Source organism: Oryctolagus cuniculus, chromosome 4 (genome assembly GCF_964237555.1).
Source record: "Oryctolagus cuniculus chromosome 4, mOryCun1.1, whole genome shotgun sequence".
Classification (NCBI taxonomy): domain Eukaryota; kingdom Metazoa; phylum Chordata; class Mammalia; order Lagomorpha; family Leporidae; genus Oryctolagus; species Oryctolagus cuniculus.
In genome coordinates, this window is record NC_091435.1 from 6,232,215 (window position 1) to 6,249,666 (window position 17,452).

General features: G+C 60.3%; 1 protein-coding gene across 1 annotated transcript; it reads right to left on the reverse strand.

Moving 5' to 3' along the window:
• Positions 1-348: 348 nt before the first annotated feature.
• ETS2 (ETS proto-oncogene 2, transcription factor) lies at positions 349-17,122 on the reverse strand. The gene is made up of 10 exons (XM_051833551.2): positions 16,895-17,122; positions 13,734-13,805; positions 10,728-10,839; positions 9,697-9,816; positions 9,238-9,438; positions 7,206-7,289; positions 6,352-6,576; positions 5,088-5,351; positions 3,043-3,161; positions 349-2,364 (listed from the first exon to the last, which is right to left on the reverse strand). Exons 2-10 carry the CDS (start codon positions 13,803-13,805, stop codon positions 2,149-2,151), a joined length of 1,413 nt encoding a protein of 470 aa, XP_051689511.2. The 5' UTR covers positions 16,895-17,122; the 3' UTR covers positions 349-2,148.
• Positions 17,123-17,452: the final 330 nt, after the last annotated feature.

Genomic DNA, 17,452 nt, shown 5'->3' on the forward strand with positions numbered 1-17,452 from the left:
CATGCTGACCTCCAGGCCCCCTCCCCAAAGTCAGAACCCAGAGAGGCTGGGCCCCGGGACAGAAGTGCTTAAGCCTCACTTCCTAACAGACTTCCATGTCCTAGGATCATCCTCCACCACACCCGGCGAAGACGAGACGCCCGGTCTTGCCGTCACGGGCCTGCCCCGGGAAGGACCTCTCTTTAAGGCCCCTCCGGGCATTCCTGGGCTGAGTGCATGCCGGCCTGGCCGTGGCTTCCAGGTCAGGGCCTGTGGGCGTCACAGACAACGGGGAGACGCAGCTTGTGGGCAGCTCCCTCCCCCTTGACGCGCGGCTACGGGAAGAACGAGGAATACTACTAGGAAGCGTTTATATAAACCAGAGACTTTATTGTTTGAGAAAGAAAAGGCCAAATTACAAAACGTTTACGCTTGGAATCTGCTCACCATCATACCGAAGCCATACAAGGACTCGGAGCTTCCGTAACGACCCGGGCGAGCGACGGGGCACTGCCACGTTCACAGGTGCAGTCGGTCCACTATTGTCGTGGCAACCGCACAGGCTTCCGCCGAGGGCCTCCCAGTCCCGGTCTGTTTATGCCACAAACAGCCGAGAGCCTGGCGTCGACCTCTGCTGTGAGCGGCGCTCCGTGGGCATTTGGGCCTGGCATTGCACCTCCCAGCTCGTGGTCTAGTCACACCACAGTTCTTTGGGGACGCCAGCGCCGCAGCCGACCAGTCGGTGGGGAAGCCGGTGTGCCTTGGAGGCCGACTTCTAAACGACGGATCGTTTACAAAGCCGGGCAGGCATGGTGGGCTCGGTGCCCCGAGATGGCTCCTGTGAGCTGCCATCTCTACGACACATCCCCTCCCGGCGGACTCTCCATCACACTCTTGCCCACACCGTTTCTCTCCCCCGTGTCCGAGACGTTAAGGAATAAAACGGTCTTGCTGTGCACAGAGAGCAGGAAGCACGGATCTACCTGGCACAGTGGCCAGGCGGCCCGAGACGCACAGGTGCACGGACAGGGGACAGAGCGGCTGCACCTAGGGCCGGGCTCACCAGGGGCCCTCCCCAGCTCTCCACTCCACAGCGTCTTTAACGTCCCAGTGAGCTGAGATAAAAATAAAGCTTTCATACAAATTACATTTTTTCCAGTGAATTACTTATGCAGTAAAAATAGCTGCTACACAAACCCCTCCTGTCTCTGAAAAGGAGTTGCACGTTTCCAAAAATAGGACTCTCATTGTAATCACAACGAGGAGCTGGGGGCCTGGGGGCCTGGGGGCCTGGGGACGGCAGAGGGAGGCCGGGGGAAGAGTTGAGCGACAAGGTGAAACAGGCCGTGTGTACACACAGGCTTACGGGCGTGCGCGGGAGTGGAAAACAGCATCTGTCAAGAAAAACAGCGCTCTGTCGCTTTGCAACGAAAGAGAGGCAGGGGGGCCGCGTGCAGGCCCAGCTGGTCACCCACCAGTCCTGTAAAATCCCCAAAGTACAAAGTCCAGGCCGTTCAGTCACCAAGGCAAGAGGGAGAAAAAATAAACGCAGGGGTCGCCGTCGCGGCCCCACCTCCCGCCGGCGCGCAGGTGGCCAAGGGTCTGTCCCCCCGCCAGCCCCTTCCCTCCGGAGCCACGGGCCGGGCTGCACAGCGCAATGAAACGCGGCGGACGTGGCGTCCGAGCGCAGACACGGTGATATCGTTAAATTACAATATATACTTCTGTTAAATAGGATCGGTGACGAGGGCGGGGTAGGGGTATGTACACACTCGCTTCTGAAATGCTCGCTTCCTTCCCACCCTCTGAGCCCTCGCCAACTCGGGGCCCTCGCGGTCGCTGCCCCCGGCTGCGGAAGAGCCCAGGACAGGCCGTGCGTCCACCACAAAGGCGCCGCCTCCAGCGTGTCCCGCCGCACGGCCACTCGGGCCCGGCGCTTCCCCGGCGCCTCCTTCTCGACGTCGGCTCTGGTGCGTGAGTGGCGTCTGCCCTTCAGCAGACCCGAGTCTGCCGCGAGGAAGGCGTGCTTCGGGATGCAATAAGGCCGATCGCTTGGCGGCGATGTGCCTGGACCGATTCAACCCCGCCTCTCCCGGGTCCTTGGCGCGGCCGGGGCGGCCGGGCTTCCCACGGGCCCGGGGACGCCGGCTCGGGGCGGGCCCGGCGGGCTCAGTCCTCCGTGTCCGGCTGGACGCCCAGGATGGCGTGCAGTTCTTCGGGCGTGAAGCCCAGCAGGTTCTGGAGGTCGCACACGAAGCGGTAGACGTAGCGCTTGCCCGACGTCTTGTGGATGATGTTCTTGTCGTAGTAGTAGCGCAGGCCCCGGCTCAGCTTCTCGTAGTTCATCTTGGGCTTGTTTTTCCGCTTGCCCCAGCGGCGGGCCACCTTCCAGGGACACGGGGAGGAAGGGTCACATTCGATCTGTCCGCTGAGCGGCGCCAAGGGCTCCCCTCCCCACGTGGGCTGGGGCGCAGGCTCCGGAGAGGAGAGCCGGGCCGTGGCACCCTCCCACACCCGCGTCCTTGGCGGTCTCTGCACCCGGCCCCCTCGCCCCAGCTGTCTCAGCGAAACCCCCTGGGAGCCCAGGGTCAGAACCTGAGACACGGAGGTGTCTCTGTGCTCTGGGCCCTCATCCCAGCTGCTGCATGGGACGGGGAGGCGAGAGCCCAGGCCACACCGCCAGACACGGCGGGCTGCTGCAGCCAGTGCTGCAGCCACACCTGCCCCTGCCGTCTCCTCCTGCCACGGCGTCTGCTGCCAGCCCTGCCTTGCTCCCCGAGGGCAGGGACACGGGCTGGCCGGGCAGCTGCGGCCACTCGGAAGCTCAGGTCTCCGGTGGACAAGGAGCACCCTGCCGAAGCACTTTCAGATGCTCGGGGCGAGGCAGGGCCTGCTGCCGATGCCGGAGCAGGACAGGGCAGCGTGCCCAACGTGCACGCAGAGGGCACCCCGGGGCCCGGACACGCTCATCCCCTTCCCCGACCGCCCCCGGGGCCCCGGGAACCCTTCCCTGTGCCTGTGCCAGAGCACGGAGCCCCCACCTCACCAGGGGCCCCGCCGTACCTCGTCAGGGTCAGCGAGCTTGAACTCCCATCCGTCCCCGGTCCAGCTGATGAATGACTGGCAGGATCTGTCCGACAGCAGCTCCAGCAGGAACTGCCAGAGCTGGATAGGGCCGCTTCCTGGGGGCGGGGGCACAGGGAGCCTCAGAGACGGCACAGTGAGGCCGCGCCCACCTGGTCCCACGAGCCTGCGAGGGCACAGCCACCTGCCCGGCCTGCGTCCGGTGAGGCAGCGGAGCTGACTGGCTGCCCTCCACGCCGCCCGCGCCTGGACGAGGGGGCCACCTGGCCGGGGGCTTCTTCCACCTGCTTCACCCGCCTCACACAAAACCTCCATGGCAGATTTCTGGAATGGCTGAGCGGGGCAGCTCCGGGGGCAGGCAGGGACCGTGGGCCAGCCGTCCCGGGGTTGGGGGTCTTTGCTCGGCGGCCCCGTGGGGCAGGGGCCGCAGCGGCACGGCCTGGCTGCTGGGCGCCAGCTTTCCCCAGCGATGTTCCCGCGCCGCTTCCCGCTGCCGCCACTGAGGCCCGCACGCCGGGAGCGCCGGGAGACACGGGGATGCAGACATGCCCTGGCTGCTGGGGAGGGGGCGAGGCCCAGATCTCCTGTCTCAGCCAGGGTCTACCGTGCAGCACGCCGGCCAGGCAGGACAGGCGCTGAGACCAGGAGCCAGGTGACTTGTGTCACCACAGACAAGCGTCTAGCTCGGAGCCAATTTCCCCATCTGTAAAATGGGTTCGTGCCCCTCCTTAGGCCAGGCTTCCTAAGGACTACAGAGCGTATATCCAGTGAGCCACACGGGGCTGGCAGTCACCAAACAGTAACTGAAAAGCCCTGGGGCCGGCGCTGTGGCACAGTGGGTAAAGCCACGACCTGCGACACGGACATCCCACAGGGGCTGTTCCTGTCCTGGCTGCTGACTTCCGATCCAGCTCCGCACTAATGTGCCTGGGAAAAGCAGTGGAAGATGGCCCAAGTCCTTGGGTGCCCGCACACATGTGGGAGACCCGGATGAAGCTCCTGGCTCCTGGCTTCGGCTGGGGAGTACACCAGCAGATGGAAGATTTCCCTCTTTCTCTCTCTCCCCCTCTAACTCTTTCAAATAAATAAGTAAATATTTTAAAAAATAAACACGGGCTGGCGCCGTGGCTCACTAGGTTAATCCTCTGCCTGCAGTGCAGGCATCCCATATGGGTGCCGGGTTCTAGTCCCGGTTGCCCCTCTTCCAGTCCAGCTCTCTGCTGTGGCCCCGGAGTGCAGTGGAGGATGGCCCAAGTGCTTGGGCCCTGCACCCACATGGGAGACCAGGAAGAAGCACCTGGCTCCTGCCATCGGATCAGCGCAGTGCCGGCCGCAGCGGCCATTTTGGGGGGTGAACCAATGGAAGCAAGACCTTTCTCTCTGTCTCTACCTCTCACTGTCTATATCTCTACCTGTCAAATAAAAAAATAAATAAAAAATAAATAAAAAAAAAAGCGAAACCCTAGCAGCATGGCAGTTGGGTTTTCTCCGCAGGGCCTGCGCGCTCACACCCGTCCTCCATGTGTGCTCTGGGCCACTTCCACGGCTGTTCTCCCTGCCAGAGGAGAATGGGCACCTGGGGTGTGGGCGGTGTGAGCCCGATTTCTGAGTAGGGACGTTTCTAATCCGCGGTGGCTCCGTAAGGTCAAAACACGGGCGGGAAAGGCCGGCTTCAGGACACACGGCAACCCCAACGCATCTGGGTCTGGAGCAGCTTCCGGGCCTGTGCCTCGCCTGCAACGGCCCTTGCTCAGGCCGGGCCGGGCAGCAGAGCAGAGCAAGCAGTCCCGGTCTGGCTGGAGGCGGGCCTGCCGGCCCTCCCCGCGCCAGGTCACATTCCTGGAGATCCCGGGCGCTGAGTCAGGACCAGGGCCCACAGGCCTGGCCTCTGCTAGGGCGGCCCAGGTGGAGGGGGCGGCCGTGGGTTTTCGGCCGCCCCCTGAGCTCTGTGCCTGCAAGGCTGGCCTAGCCACGCGTGACTGCAACGCGCTCCCGCGGGGAAGCAGCTGCCCGAGTGGGCTCACCTGTGAAGCCGGCCAGCACGGCCGCAGGTATGACGGGTTTGCCTTGCTCCACCGGGTCGCTCCTCTCCTGGATGTAGTCCTTGAAGGACATGGTCGGCTTGCTGAGGCACAGGGACTGGCTGCAGTCGTCCTCGAAGCTCTCGAAGGAAGGCACCCGCTGCACGTCCACCAGGGAGGACTGGCTGGTCCAGGACTGCAGCAGCGACTCCGAGCTCTCGAAGCTGTCGGGGCCGCTCTCGGGCACGTCGTGGTCTTTGGGCTTCCCTGCCAGAGACAAGCGAGCACACGCACGGTGAACCCATGCGCGGTGAACCCTCACATGGTGAACCGCCTCGTCCCCGCCGCCGACCACGGCCACACCCGCCATGGCTGCAGAGCTGGAGGCCGCAGGGGCCACTCGGGTTTCTCAATGCGCTGGGAAACGCAGGTGCCACAGACCGCACCGTCCTGGACAGCTTCCTGTGACCGAAGGCTGCGCTGCGCGGACAAGGAACACGTGGCGGCCGCGTCCAGCAACACGGGCGAACCCAACACGCGGCTGGGCCCCAGACACAGCGCAAGGAACCCAGCCGGGCAAGGCCCTCTGCACGAGGCTGCAAATGCTGACCCTTGACGACGCAAACTCCAAACGGGGTGGGCTTAGCCACCGCTTGGGACCCTGCATCCCAGAACGAATGCTGCCTTCGGTCCCAGCTCTGGGTCTAGCTCCCTGCTAACGGCCGGGGAGGCAGCAGATGATGGCTCAACTACTTGGGCCCCTGCCACCCACACGGGGACCCAGATGGAGTTCCAGGCGCCTGGCTGTGGGCACTTGGTGAATGAACTAGTGTATGGAAAACCTCTCTCTGTCTCTCTCCCTCCCTGTCATTCTGCCTTTCAATTACATAAATCTTAAAAAATAAATAAACGCAGAACAGTTTTTAGGGTGGGGAGGTGACTGGGAGGGAACAGGAAGGGGTCTCCGAGGCGCTGGAACCTTCTCTATCTCGCTGGGATGGCTGTCACACAGCTGCACACGCATGCACCAGTTCAGCCGGCTACACAGCCGAGGTGTGTGCAGTGCACGTGTGTGCCATCTTCACAAAAAGAAACGTGTGAGCGCTCGACACGGTCTCCACCAAACACCGTGAGAGGGGAAACCCAGCCCCGAGAGCAGGGACCGCGTCCTGCTCCCTCGGAGCCTACAGAACCGGGACCAGGGCCCAAGACACGCGCAGAGTACGCTTGTTGGGGAGCAGCCCCGGGAACACGTTTCCCATCTCACCAGAATTGCCGTTGAGCAAACTCAGGTTGGCGCCCGGGAAGTCCTGGGTGACGGAGCAGTAGCGGACGCTGACGGTGTTGAGGCGGGACTTGGGGAACATCTGAAACTCCTGCTCTGAGCTGAGCGCGCCGGACGCCGCGGATGACGGGCACATGCCGTCCAGGAGGCCGCCTTTGGGGTAACTCTGGGCCTGCACCCCATACGGTGCCTGCTCCGCGCCGAAACCTGCATGACAGCCAACAGCAGAGCTCTTGAAGCTGGTGTCCCCGTGACAGGAGCGTCACAGCCAATCAGAGGAGACCACGTGCACAGCCCCTCCCTGCCAGGGCCGGCAACCGCAACGAAGGACCCAGACTCCTTGACAGCGCCGGGAACTCCAGAGCTCGGAGCTTCCCACGTGTTTTCGAAGCCTGCCAGCTCGCTCTTGTCCTCCTGGAATAACAGCTGGACCCAGAGCCATCGGCCCACTTCACTCCAGTCCCTGCTCTGTGACCTGCCCACTCCAGCACTGACCAACGGCCACGTAGCACAGTTTTACATTCCTCATGGCCACAGCAGAAAAGCACAAAGGAACGGGTGGAGCTGTCACAATACACTTAACCTAATGCATCAATGGTCATTTCCATGCACAACCAACGGGCCACCAGTCCCCCTGCAGCGATGCTGTGTGCTGTTCCACACTGAACACTTCCAAGGCTGGCGTGCACTCTGCTCTTCATACCCCGGCATGGGTCAGCCAAGCTCCAGCCCTCAGCAGCTCAGCACCCACGTGCAGCCGCAGGGAGGCCCCCACGCGCGGCGCAGCCTGCCCCGCGCAGCGGGACCCATCTTAGAGCAGAATCAAGGGGACAGACCTAACGTATTGCTGTTAATCCAATGGGGGACTGCGTTGAGGTGTGAGTTTCCTTCATGCTGATCTTCTGTCTTTTCTTGGTTTTCTGAAAGACACAAGAGGACAAATCAAGCTGATAACGACACAGGAGGAAAGGCGGCTCTGCGCGATCTCCGGTCTCCGGCTACGTGAGGGCGACTGAGAGAGAGACCGTGTGCGCGACTCAGTCCTGTGGTCAGGGAAGCTACGTATGTGCCAGCCACACAGTGCCAGGGTCGGGAACACTCAGATCCTGGGCTGTGGTGTGGTCTCCGGCACTGGGAAAGCTGTCCTTGGGGACACGGCTGCCCAAGAACTTCGAAAGGAAGGAGGTGCAGGACGCATCCTTTCTACGAACGCACCACACACAAGGGGTCTTCACAGAAAATGCGGGTTATGGAAACGATGCACAGAAGGCAAAACATTTTTCTACCAAAACAAACTCATCTTTTCATTCCTTTTCCTCCCCTCAAGAAGTTTCAGCAGACACCCCTAAATCAGCAGACACCCCTAATCAGCAGACACCCCTAATCAGCAGACACCCCTAAATCTAAGCACACAGACTTCACAAGACCAGGGGATGTGAATCAGGCTGTTTACCAACCAACAGATTCACCGGGAATCTGTCAATACGACCCATGCAAGAAACTTTGGGGTCTTTAAAAATAAGGTTCCCTGACCCTCAGAATCCATAACTTAAAAAGAGCCAATGGCTGAATCCTAGGTCTTTTTGATTCTGGGCAGATGGTAAATGTTCAAAGTTGGCGTGTTTAAAAATCAGTGAGCTAAGCTGCTACCTGCAAGGCCAGCATCCCATATGGGCGCCAGCTTGAGTCCTGGTTGCTCCAGTTCCAATCCAGCTCTTTGCTGACATGCCTAGGAAGGCAGCAGAGGATGGCCCAAGTGCTTGGGCCCCTGCACCCACGTGGGAGACCCAGATGGAGTTCCAGCTTCCTGACTTTGGCCTGACTCAGCCCTAGTTATTGTGGCCGTGTGGGAAGTGAACCAGCATATGGAAGCTCTTTGTCTCTCCCTCTCACTCTGCCTTTCAAATAAATAAACCTTTTAAAAAAAATAAAAACCAATTAAACAAGGACTATTTCCCTGAACTCTACCAACATACCTACTGTCTATGTATGAATGATCCCCACTCTATTTTTTTCTCTTCCTTTTTTAAATTAATTAACCTGTTTTTGAAAGGTAGAGTTACAGAGAGAGAGAAGACAAGACAGAGATCTATTCACTGGTTCACTCCCTAAATGGCCACAATGGCCGGGGCTGTGCCGATCCGAAGCCAGGAGCCAGGAGCTTCTTCCAGGTCTCCCAGGTGGGTGCAGAGGCCCAAGCTCTTGGGCCATCCTCCACTGCTTTCCCAGGCCACAGCAGAGAGCTGGATCGAAGTGGAGCAGCTGGGACTTGAACTGGTGCCCATATGGGATGCCAGCACTGTAAGTCGTGGCTTGACCTGCTGTGCCACAGCACTGACCCCATGTTTTCTTTTTAACTTGACAGATTTTTAAGCCGTGGTCTCACTGCTCTTGTAAGTTCTGAACCAGGCTTTTCTATGGTGAGACTGCTGCTGGTCGACGACCGACTTCTGACGTCAGTGCACATTACTTGTTAAAAACACAACCTCACCCCAAGTTCTCCCACCGGATTCCCTTTGCAACATCTGCCGTGGATCTCAGAGTCCATCTGAGCACGAGGGCCCCAGGTGCTGACCTCTCCCTCGTGGCTGCGTGGGCGGAGCCCACAGGAGGCGGCACACTTGCTGGCCTACAGTGAGTCAGTGACTCAGCCCCGCCTCGTGGCTGCTCCTGATGCCACACACACCACACACGGCCACATACCGACTCCCTTGAGTGGCACTTTGAGGCCACTTACTCTGTATCATCTGAAAACCCAACCCACCGGCCGGAGCACACCCATCCGACACGCCCCTCCCTGCCCACACCCACACCCACACACACACCCCTGGCCTGGCCGGCCTGGCTGCGCGGGGGAGGGGCGAGTACCTTTGATCATCTCTTCGAGATGCTCCCAGAGGATGTCACCCACAAAGTCAGGGGCCAGCTCCAGGAAGCGCTCCTTGCCCAGGTTACACAACACCTGGCCGTTCATGCCGAACCTCTGCAGGTTCACGTTCACCAGGCTGAACTCGTTGGTGGCCCAGAGGAGCCACTGGCACACCTGCTGCTCGTTCCACAGCCAGGGGTCTGCCGGGGAGAGAGGGAGACCGGGGAGGCGTGCGGTGAACCAAACGGAAAGGCAGAGACACGGGCAGCCCCGATGTACAGAGCCCAGACCCAGACCCCACGATGACAGCACCCAGGCGAATCCTGAGCCAGGTCCACCTTGGTTAAAACGAGAACCACGCGGAGAGCCCGCATCCGCGCCACTCCCGGTGGGAAGCCCCAGCGTCCGGCCCAGTCCGCTCTGCCCGCCCCACGCAGGCCCGGGGCAGCGCCACTCACTCTTGGGGATGCCCAGGCGGCGCTGCTCCTTCTGGAAGCCGCTGAAGGTGGCTTTGAGGGCCTGACTCATCACCGCCTTGCTGCACGGCGTCAACAAGGGCAGCTCGCAGCTGGCGGAGTCTGGAAAGAAAGCCCACGGGGCCGTGAGGGCCGCGACGCGCGACGCGGTACGGACACGCGGGGGAGAGCTCAGCTTCCGGGAAGCGCAATTTCCCTCCTGAATCCTCACGCGATTTACGAGTTTTTGACCGAAATTGGGGCGGCACTGCGCGTCTCAGAACTGCTCTCAACGTAAACAGACTGCGGACATCAACTCAGGTTTTACTGTGCTGCGAAGCAGCCGTGCACAGATGAAATTCTACTCTACTCTACTTTTAAACTGCAGACAATGAAAGCAGTCACAGAACCTGCAGGTTCTGACCCCTGCACGTGCCAGACGGCACCCCGGCGAGCTGTTATCAGGAAGCTGCGGGGAAGCGCCCCTCCCCCCAGAGCCCCCTGCAGGCTGTTTGCAACCCCAGCTGTTGGTTCTGGGGTCACTTGATCAGCCACCCCCCCAACTTTGGGGGCAGCGGATGATTTCCGGTAACCCCGCTCCGGCGTGTCCGCTCCCCCAGTTCTTATTCTCTATAAAGGAATGGCACTTCAGCGGTGTCCGCAATCGCGTGCTACAGCGGGTGGCTGGAAGCGTTCCACGGGTTACGTGGTCACGTGACGCAGGTGCTGGAAAGTTAACTGAAACACACAAGCTTGTGCAGGCGGGATGCGGTGGGGCAGTCGCCATCGCTCTTGAAATCGCCGAGGGCGCCAAGAGGAGGTCACTCCCTCCGTGGGCGTGGAAGCTGTGCCGACCCCCCTGGGGGAGGCTGGGTGGCCCATCATTCCCGGGCTCGGTGCCTCCTGCTTTGTTTAACAGATGGGACTTCCATCCACTTTCACAGAAGACGCAGGGTGTCAACGTGCACCCTCAGGAGCCACTCTATCAACCGCTGGGGGACACAGCACCGTCTGTCAAGTCTGGGACAAATTACCATGAGAGAGGGAGTCCAAGCCTGTGGGCACTTCTTGGAGTGTTTGCTCCTCATTCAGCGAGGGGAACGCGGCAAACAGGGACCCATCAAAGGTGTCGAAGGCCGGCTGGCGCTGCGGAGAGAAACGAGGCCCAGGGGTGAACGCCATGACCCGTGTGAGAAGCTGCAGGGGAATTACCGATTAGACGGGCAATCGCAACGCCACCGCCTGCTACTGAGAGCAGACTTCCGAGTTGACCAAAGCGACCCAAAGGACGCCACTGGACTCTGAGCCCTCTGATGAACCTTGCAGAGTCAGAGCGACTGTGGCTCAGTGAAGGTCGCGGGGGCAGGACCTCAGCCACCTGGCTCTCCTGACAGGGGCAGGGCCATGTCACTCAATGCAACTAACATGACAGGCCAAGGACTGGGCAAGAATGGGAAATCTGACAAAGCCATTAACAACTTGTTTCTCAAGCGTTTGTTTTGAAATGTCTGCAGTGAAGCAATTTAACTGAAGCTGGAAGAGGTTCTTCCTTATCGGTTTCATCTCACAGAAGTCAAGTGTACTGAAGATTCCCCAATCCCCACACGCAGTACTGTCACAGGACACATCTTCTAGGACTTGTTGAAGACCCCCCTGTGTGGTGATTTAAAAATTTTCTGCATCAAAATAGGCTTATCTTTTAACTCCACTAATTTTTTTAATTACCCTGTATTAAGGGGTCAGATTTCCAAAGGAAACAGGTTTAAACGTACACTGCTTCCAGTCCAGGGGAAAGACAGGCCTGGAAACATGTTAAACCGTGCCAGTATCTGATCATCTCACATTTATGAGGGAAACAGCCTTTACTAGAAACCTCACGTCTAAGTCACGGACAGTGTCTTGATTCATCACTGAACAGAGGTTGTATTTCTCCAACAGAAGCTGGAAATCCCGAGTCATGTGTAATACAATGACCCACCTGCTGAGTCATCATTTACAAATGCGTTCCCCTGTGCTTTCTCTTTAGAAATTCGGAACAACCGAGGGGGCCTTAGAGCAGAGAGCAGACGGCCCCGCGCACCCGGGTCAGGCTGCCAGCCAGGACCAGGCGTGCAAGCACAGGGCTGGCGCGCCCCTGGACTCACTCACTACCTTAGAGCAGGCCTGGTTTTGTGACACATTCAACGGATTTGCAAACTTCCCCTCAGCATGGCCCAGGTGACTAAGAAACGCCTTCCCGACTTGAAGTTCTTTTTTTTAAAACCAGGAAGTCAAAGAACAATACTTGGGGTTCTCGAATAGTTCATGGAAACTGTGTATTGTGAAAAACTGATGCAAGGATTTCCAAATTTTGCCATGTACTAAAAAAATCTTTTTTTTTTTTAAAGTTAGTTGAGAGGCAAAGACGGAGAGAAACACTGAGAGCGAGCGAGTTCTCATCCCCAATGCCAACAACATTCCCACAAATGCCCCCAACATTCCCGCAAATGCCCCCAACATTCCCGCAAATGCCCCCAGCAGCAGAGGCTGGGCCAGCTGGGGGCTGGGAGCCTGAACTCCACCCCAGGTCTCCCTGAGGGTGGCAGGGACCTACCCTCCTGAGCCGTCACCTGCTGCCTCTCAGGGTCTGCAGGAGGTGGAGTGAGGAGTGAACAGGCGCTCAGTATCACAGCCAGGTACCAGGATGTGGGGCACAGGGCCCCCACCCAGCGCCTGAACCATTGAGCCAACACCCACCCCAAACTTATCTTGAGTTTCATTTTTCCACGAACTTTTCGGAGCACCCCCGTACTAACCAGTGCCTCGCGTCCCAACACACAGGCTTCAGCTGGGACTGTTTCTGCTCCAGACCCAGAAAATGCGTGCACACCACGCATTCTTGTAACTTACAGAAGGATGTTCCCCTCAGAGGAGTGTGGCTTCAACTAACACCTCAATCCTCGTGCCACATGCATCCCACCCAGAACTTGTGATCAGATCCAAACCGAACAAGGGAGCGCACCACGCTGACACCTGACGGCCTTCCCTGGCCCTCTGAAGGGGTCTGAGCGGGACCCTGGGCAGCTTCAAAATGCTCCAGGGCGACAGGATGAAAACGTAAGCTTGTTTTGGTTCAAAAACACTTTTAAAGGCCAAGCAGTTTTCCTGTGATATGAATTCTTCATGAATCTTCCAAAGACCCCTTGCGTACGTGGGTTTCAAGTCTGTACCAAAATAAACTTAATCTTCTTGCCCTTCCCCACGAACATTTCCTGACCTCCCTGAAGTCCCCTCCTGACCTCGCGACAACCTGCTAAGGAGACTACCACCTGCCACGGCTACGTCACCGTCGTCACACAAACGCCACAAAGCTCTGGAGGCCAACGCTAAGATCACCGCTTCCGAAACACGTTTACTTCCCAGCACTGAGGGACACCCAAAGCTTGGCCGGCATCTGGAGGAGGCAACCACTCTGCACCGTGAAACAATGCTCCCCTCCCCAAAGGAGCCACAGCAGAAGCACCGGAAATCTGTCAGGCAGCAGAGGAGGGAGGTGCCTTGACCTCGCGTCCGCAGACCCCGGGCTACCTGCCCCTCCCCAGTGCCTTCGCAGCCTTGCCATCTTCCCAGGACGCGCCCAGGGAGACCGGAGAGGCAGCAGAGACCAGAGATGGCTCGCCAGCACTTTCACTGGGGGTCACAGGCATTTCCACACCTGGAAGGAGCCTCGGAAACAAACAAGGAGGGCCTCGCTCTCCACAAGTTAAATGGACTTTGTATCTTGGAAGCACAACCAGCAGGGTGATTCCTTTTTAGAGACCAGAAACCTGAGACCCAAGTGAGTACCAGACCCACGTCTCTGGGACCCAGACCCACGTCTCTGAGACCCGGACCACGTCTCTGGGACCCGGACCACGTCTCTGGGGCCCAGACCCACGTCTCTGGGACCCGGACCACGTCTCTGGGACCCAGACCACGTCTCTGGGACCCAGCCCCGGCCCACTGTTTTCTCCCGGAGACTGAGTTTCTAACTAAAAATCAGTGAAGACTTGCTCACTCACCTTCAGCGTCCCCCGGTAACTGTTGGCCACAGGGGCCACCTGGTCCATGTTCTTGATTCCAAAATCATTCATCTTAAAAGAGAAAAACAAAGAGGCACCACATTAAGGACATTTTCAAGTCGCCATTAGTAGTGGCCCTGCGACTTTCAGGCCAAGCGCCACTGCTAACAGGCACCTCACAGCGGAATTACTCAAAGGCCCTCCGTGGGTGGCCGTGCAGGTATCTGAACAGTAAGGCTGATTCACAGAACTGCACCAGCAGAGTTGCACAGGAGGCCCCCTGGCAGCCTCCCTGCGGGGGTGGCGGGGGGCGGGGGGCTGTGCCAGGCTCTCACCGGCACAGGGGAAGGCTTGGGTATGGCAGGCCCTGGGCAGGGCAGCGGGCCACCCATCTGCACAGGGCGCACTCAGCTCCTTGGGACCTCGAGGGCAGCCGCAGGGGCCCCACACCTGCCCCGGGGACCCAGACCCAGGAAGGAGAGCAGGAGGGAAGGGCGGAGGCTTGTGCACGGCCCAGGACAGCCAAGAAGGGACAACCCGTGGCCAGACTCTCTCTGTGCTGACCCAGGTCCTCCTGCTTTCAGAACCGAGCTCTAAGTATTCCTGCTCTGGGTGTTGCCCAGCTGTGTGTTTCAAGAGGAAAGATTTCAAGGATGGCTCTGCGTTTCTCGCTTGCAGAGCCTGGGCTGACCAGGACGAGGGCCACCAGCAGCAAGCGGGTGGCGAGAGCTGCATCCGGGGCTTCTGGGAACCAGCAAGAGCTCAGAGTGCAAGACACACACAGACCCCAAAGCCTTCCAAGGACGGAGTAAAGCCTCCCCGTTGCTTCTATCTTAATCACGTGCTCATGCAGTTTGAGTGCGCCAGGGTTACTGAAATCAGTCACTGGCACTATTTCTAACGTGGCTGAAAACTTACCTGGGGCCCTGAAATGTAACTGTTTGGCCAGGTTAAGTGATATATGAATACGTAATAAAGGTACCTAGATAATACATATTTTGAAAAAGTTCACGGAAAATGTAACGAAAAGATGAACTGATTTTGGCACAAAAAATTGCGAAATCTGTGCATAGTTTTCCTGTAATACGCACTTTCCACGAACTTTTTGAACAATTTAAAAAGTGAACTGAAACTTTCTAGCAACCTGGGTAAGCACTGTGAAGGTAACGCTGGCCCGGGGGGCCTCCCCCCACACCCCCACCCCCACCCGCTGCATGGCTATGGAACTGCACTACAGGGTACCCCCACCTGCCCACCTCTGTGGTCTCCCCTGGCTGCTCCTGCCTGCTATAACCAAGACCTTCCAGTACTTAAAACAGCGCTCAGCCCAGAGAACTTGCTACAGGGGGCAAACGGCATATCCTCACAGGACTATCTAGCTTACCTGTGTGGTTTTTTTTCTCTGTCATGTTAGGTCCAGCTAAACCAGACCTCCCAATGACCCTGCCACCCAACACACCACACACGCACACACACATGCATGCACACACACACTCAGTCCTTAGCTAAAAGGCAGCAGAGGAGGTGAGCAGTGCTACAGTAGCAGCCAACAGGCCGAAAGCAGGACTAACAGCTGTGGTACAGCAGCAGGGGGAGGCTGGCCCCTATCAGACCGGGCCAGGCTTGCCCAGGGCCAGGCTTGCCCAGAGTCTCCACCCGGGGGGCTCCGCCACCCACTTTCGAGCAAGAATCAATATTCACTCCTAATAATGGCCACCAAGACTTTGGACATCCAGGGCTAAGCCTCGCGTCTTTTGCATTCGTAAGAGGTAGATGCTACACCCCCTCACAGGGAGGCAACGGGGCCCAGACACCCAGTGTAAGGGGCCCCAAGTCACAGAGCCACCATGCGGCCCCTATGGGGGAGGCCGGAGCCGGCTCCTAAACCTTGGGGCCACCCTGACACAGCACAGAGTAGGCAGGGGTTAGCCGGGGCCCTTCCTGCCATCCACCCAGATGAAACAAGTCCCATGGAGGGAAACAGACAAGCCCCCAGCACAAGACCGACTGGCCGGACGCCTTGGGTGTGGCCCGTGACCCGTCTAGAGCCTGACCACACAGCTTTTCCCTCCTGGAATCTGCAAACCGGCTGCTGACTTTATTCTACACTTTCCAGAGTGCTCGGCCTGGCGTTTGGGTACAAATGCCAGAAGAGGCAGCCTACCACTCCCACATAAAGAGCCCTAACTATCAGCCACGGAGCACAAAATCTTTTGTCGTCCAGCTTCCAATGAGTTTTGCCAAAACCATGTGGACTTAAAGCGCTCTCCCAAATGGTTTCGGGCGGACACACGGCGAATCGAATTTAAGTCCACTTCTTGTACTACTGCTCAGGGCTGGTCCCCGGGTGGACCCGGGACGAGCGACTCCGCACCATCAACTCCGGGCGCTGTGCGATGGCCACTGCTTCTCAATAAACGCCACTCCCAAGGGCAACATTTAAAAAGGGGGGCAGAAATGTACGGGCTGCGAGGATCCGCCAGGCCACGGTCCGACTTACGTAAGATCGCAGCCCAGAGCCGCCCCGGGAGGCGCCGGAGGACCGGCCGAGCCCGGGGACCAGCTCCCGCGGGACGCCCCGCGCTGCCCTCCCCGCGGTGTCGCGCTCCCATCCCGCGCGGGGAGCGAACACCCACGACTGCCATCCCCACGCGCGGACGGCTCGCTCCTCCGCACGCCCCGCAACGGGAGTGCGGGCGAACCTCACACGCTCCGCAAAATTGAAGAAAAAAAAAAAAAACCTACAGCTCACACACACAGACACACACTCACAAAGACACACGCGCAAACTGCCCGCCACCGCACCCGCGCCCCCCCGGGACCCCCCGAGCCCGGCGCGGGCCCAGGCCGCGGCCGAGCAGGTGAGCCGGGGGCCCCAAGCGCGGCCGCCCCGGATCCAGCCACCCTCCCCCGCCAAACCCGGGCGCCCGCTTCTGCGCCCCCACCGGGCGACCCCCAGCCCCGGGCCCGCGCTTCCCGGGGAAACACAAAAGCCAGCGGACCAGCCCGTGCGCCCCCCGGCCCGGCCCCGCCGCCCCCCGAAGGCCGCTCCGTAACCGGAAAACACGCCGCGGCGGAAACTCGCGCCGCCCGGGCCCTCGCGCCCCGGCTCCGGGGCCCCGTCCCGGGAGAGGAGCCCACGGCGGCCCGGCCGCGCTTACCTCGCCGGGGCGGGCAGGGCCGGCGCGCGGCCGGGCGGCGGCGGTGGCGGCGGCGGCTGCGGCGGTGGTGGCTGCTCCGGGCCCGGGCTCCTCCGAGCGCGCCGGGCGGTGCGGGCCGGCACTGGGTCGGGGCGGCGGGCGCGCGGGGGCGCTCGGGGCTGGTGGGGCCGCTCCGCGCTCGGGGCCGCCGCAGGAGGAAGTCGCCGGCCCGGGGCCCCGGCCGCGCGCTCTTCAGCAGCGGGGGCGGCGCGAGCACCCGGAGAGAGGCGGGTGGGGGCGGGCCGGGGGGCGGCGCGAGGCGGCGGGGAGGAGCGGGCCGGCCCCTTCCGGCGAGACCGGCCCCTGGCGCGCTGTCACCCGGCCCGGGCCGCGGACCCCACGCACGCCGCCGCTTCCGCGGGGACCGAGTGGACGCGCTCGGCGGCGCCTGGCCCGGGACCGCCGGCTCGGCTGGGCTCCCGGGCCCGAGGGCCGCGGCCGGAGCGCACAGCCCCGGCGAGCTCTGCTGGGCGGAGCCCGCGCGGTTCTTCGCGGCTGCCGGGCGGTGCGGAGGGGACC

Bases quoted from the DNA above. Each gene is read 5' to 3' on its own strand.
- ETS2 (XM_051833551.2), bottom strand. From the start codon at position 13,805: ATGAATGATTTTGGAATCAAGAACATGGACCAGGTGGCCCCTGTGGCC. The intron at 7,290-9,237 runs GTACTCGCCCCT...TGTGTCTTTCAG, and splicing joins TCTCGAAGAGATGATCAAAG to AAAACCAAGAAAAGACAGAA. The intron at 5,352-6,351 runs GTGAGATGGGAA...TGTCTCTGGCAG, and splicing joins TTTGCTCAACGGCAATTCTG to GGAAGCCCAAAGACCACGAC.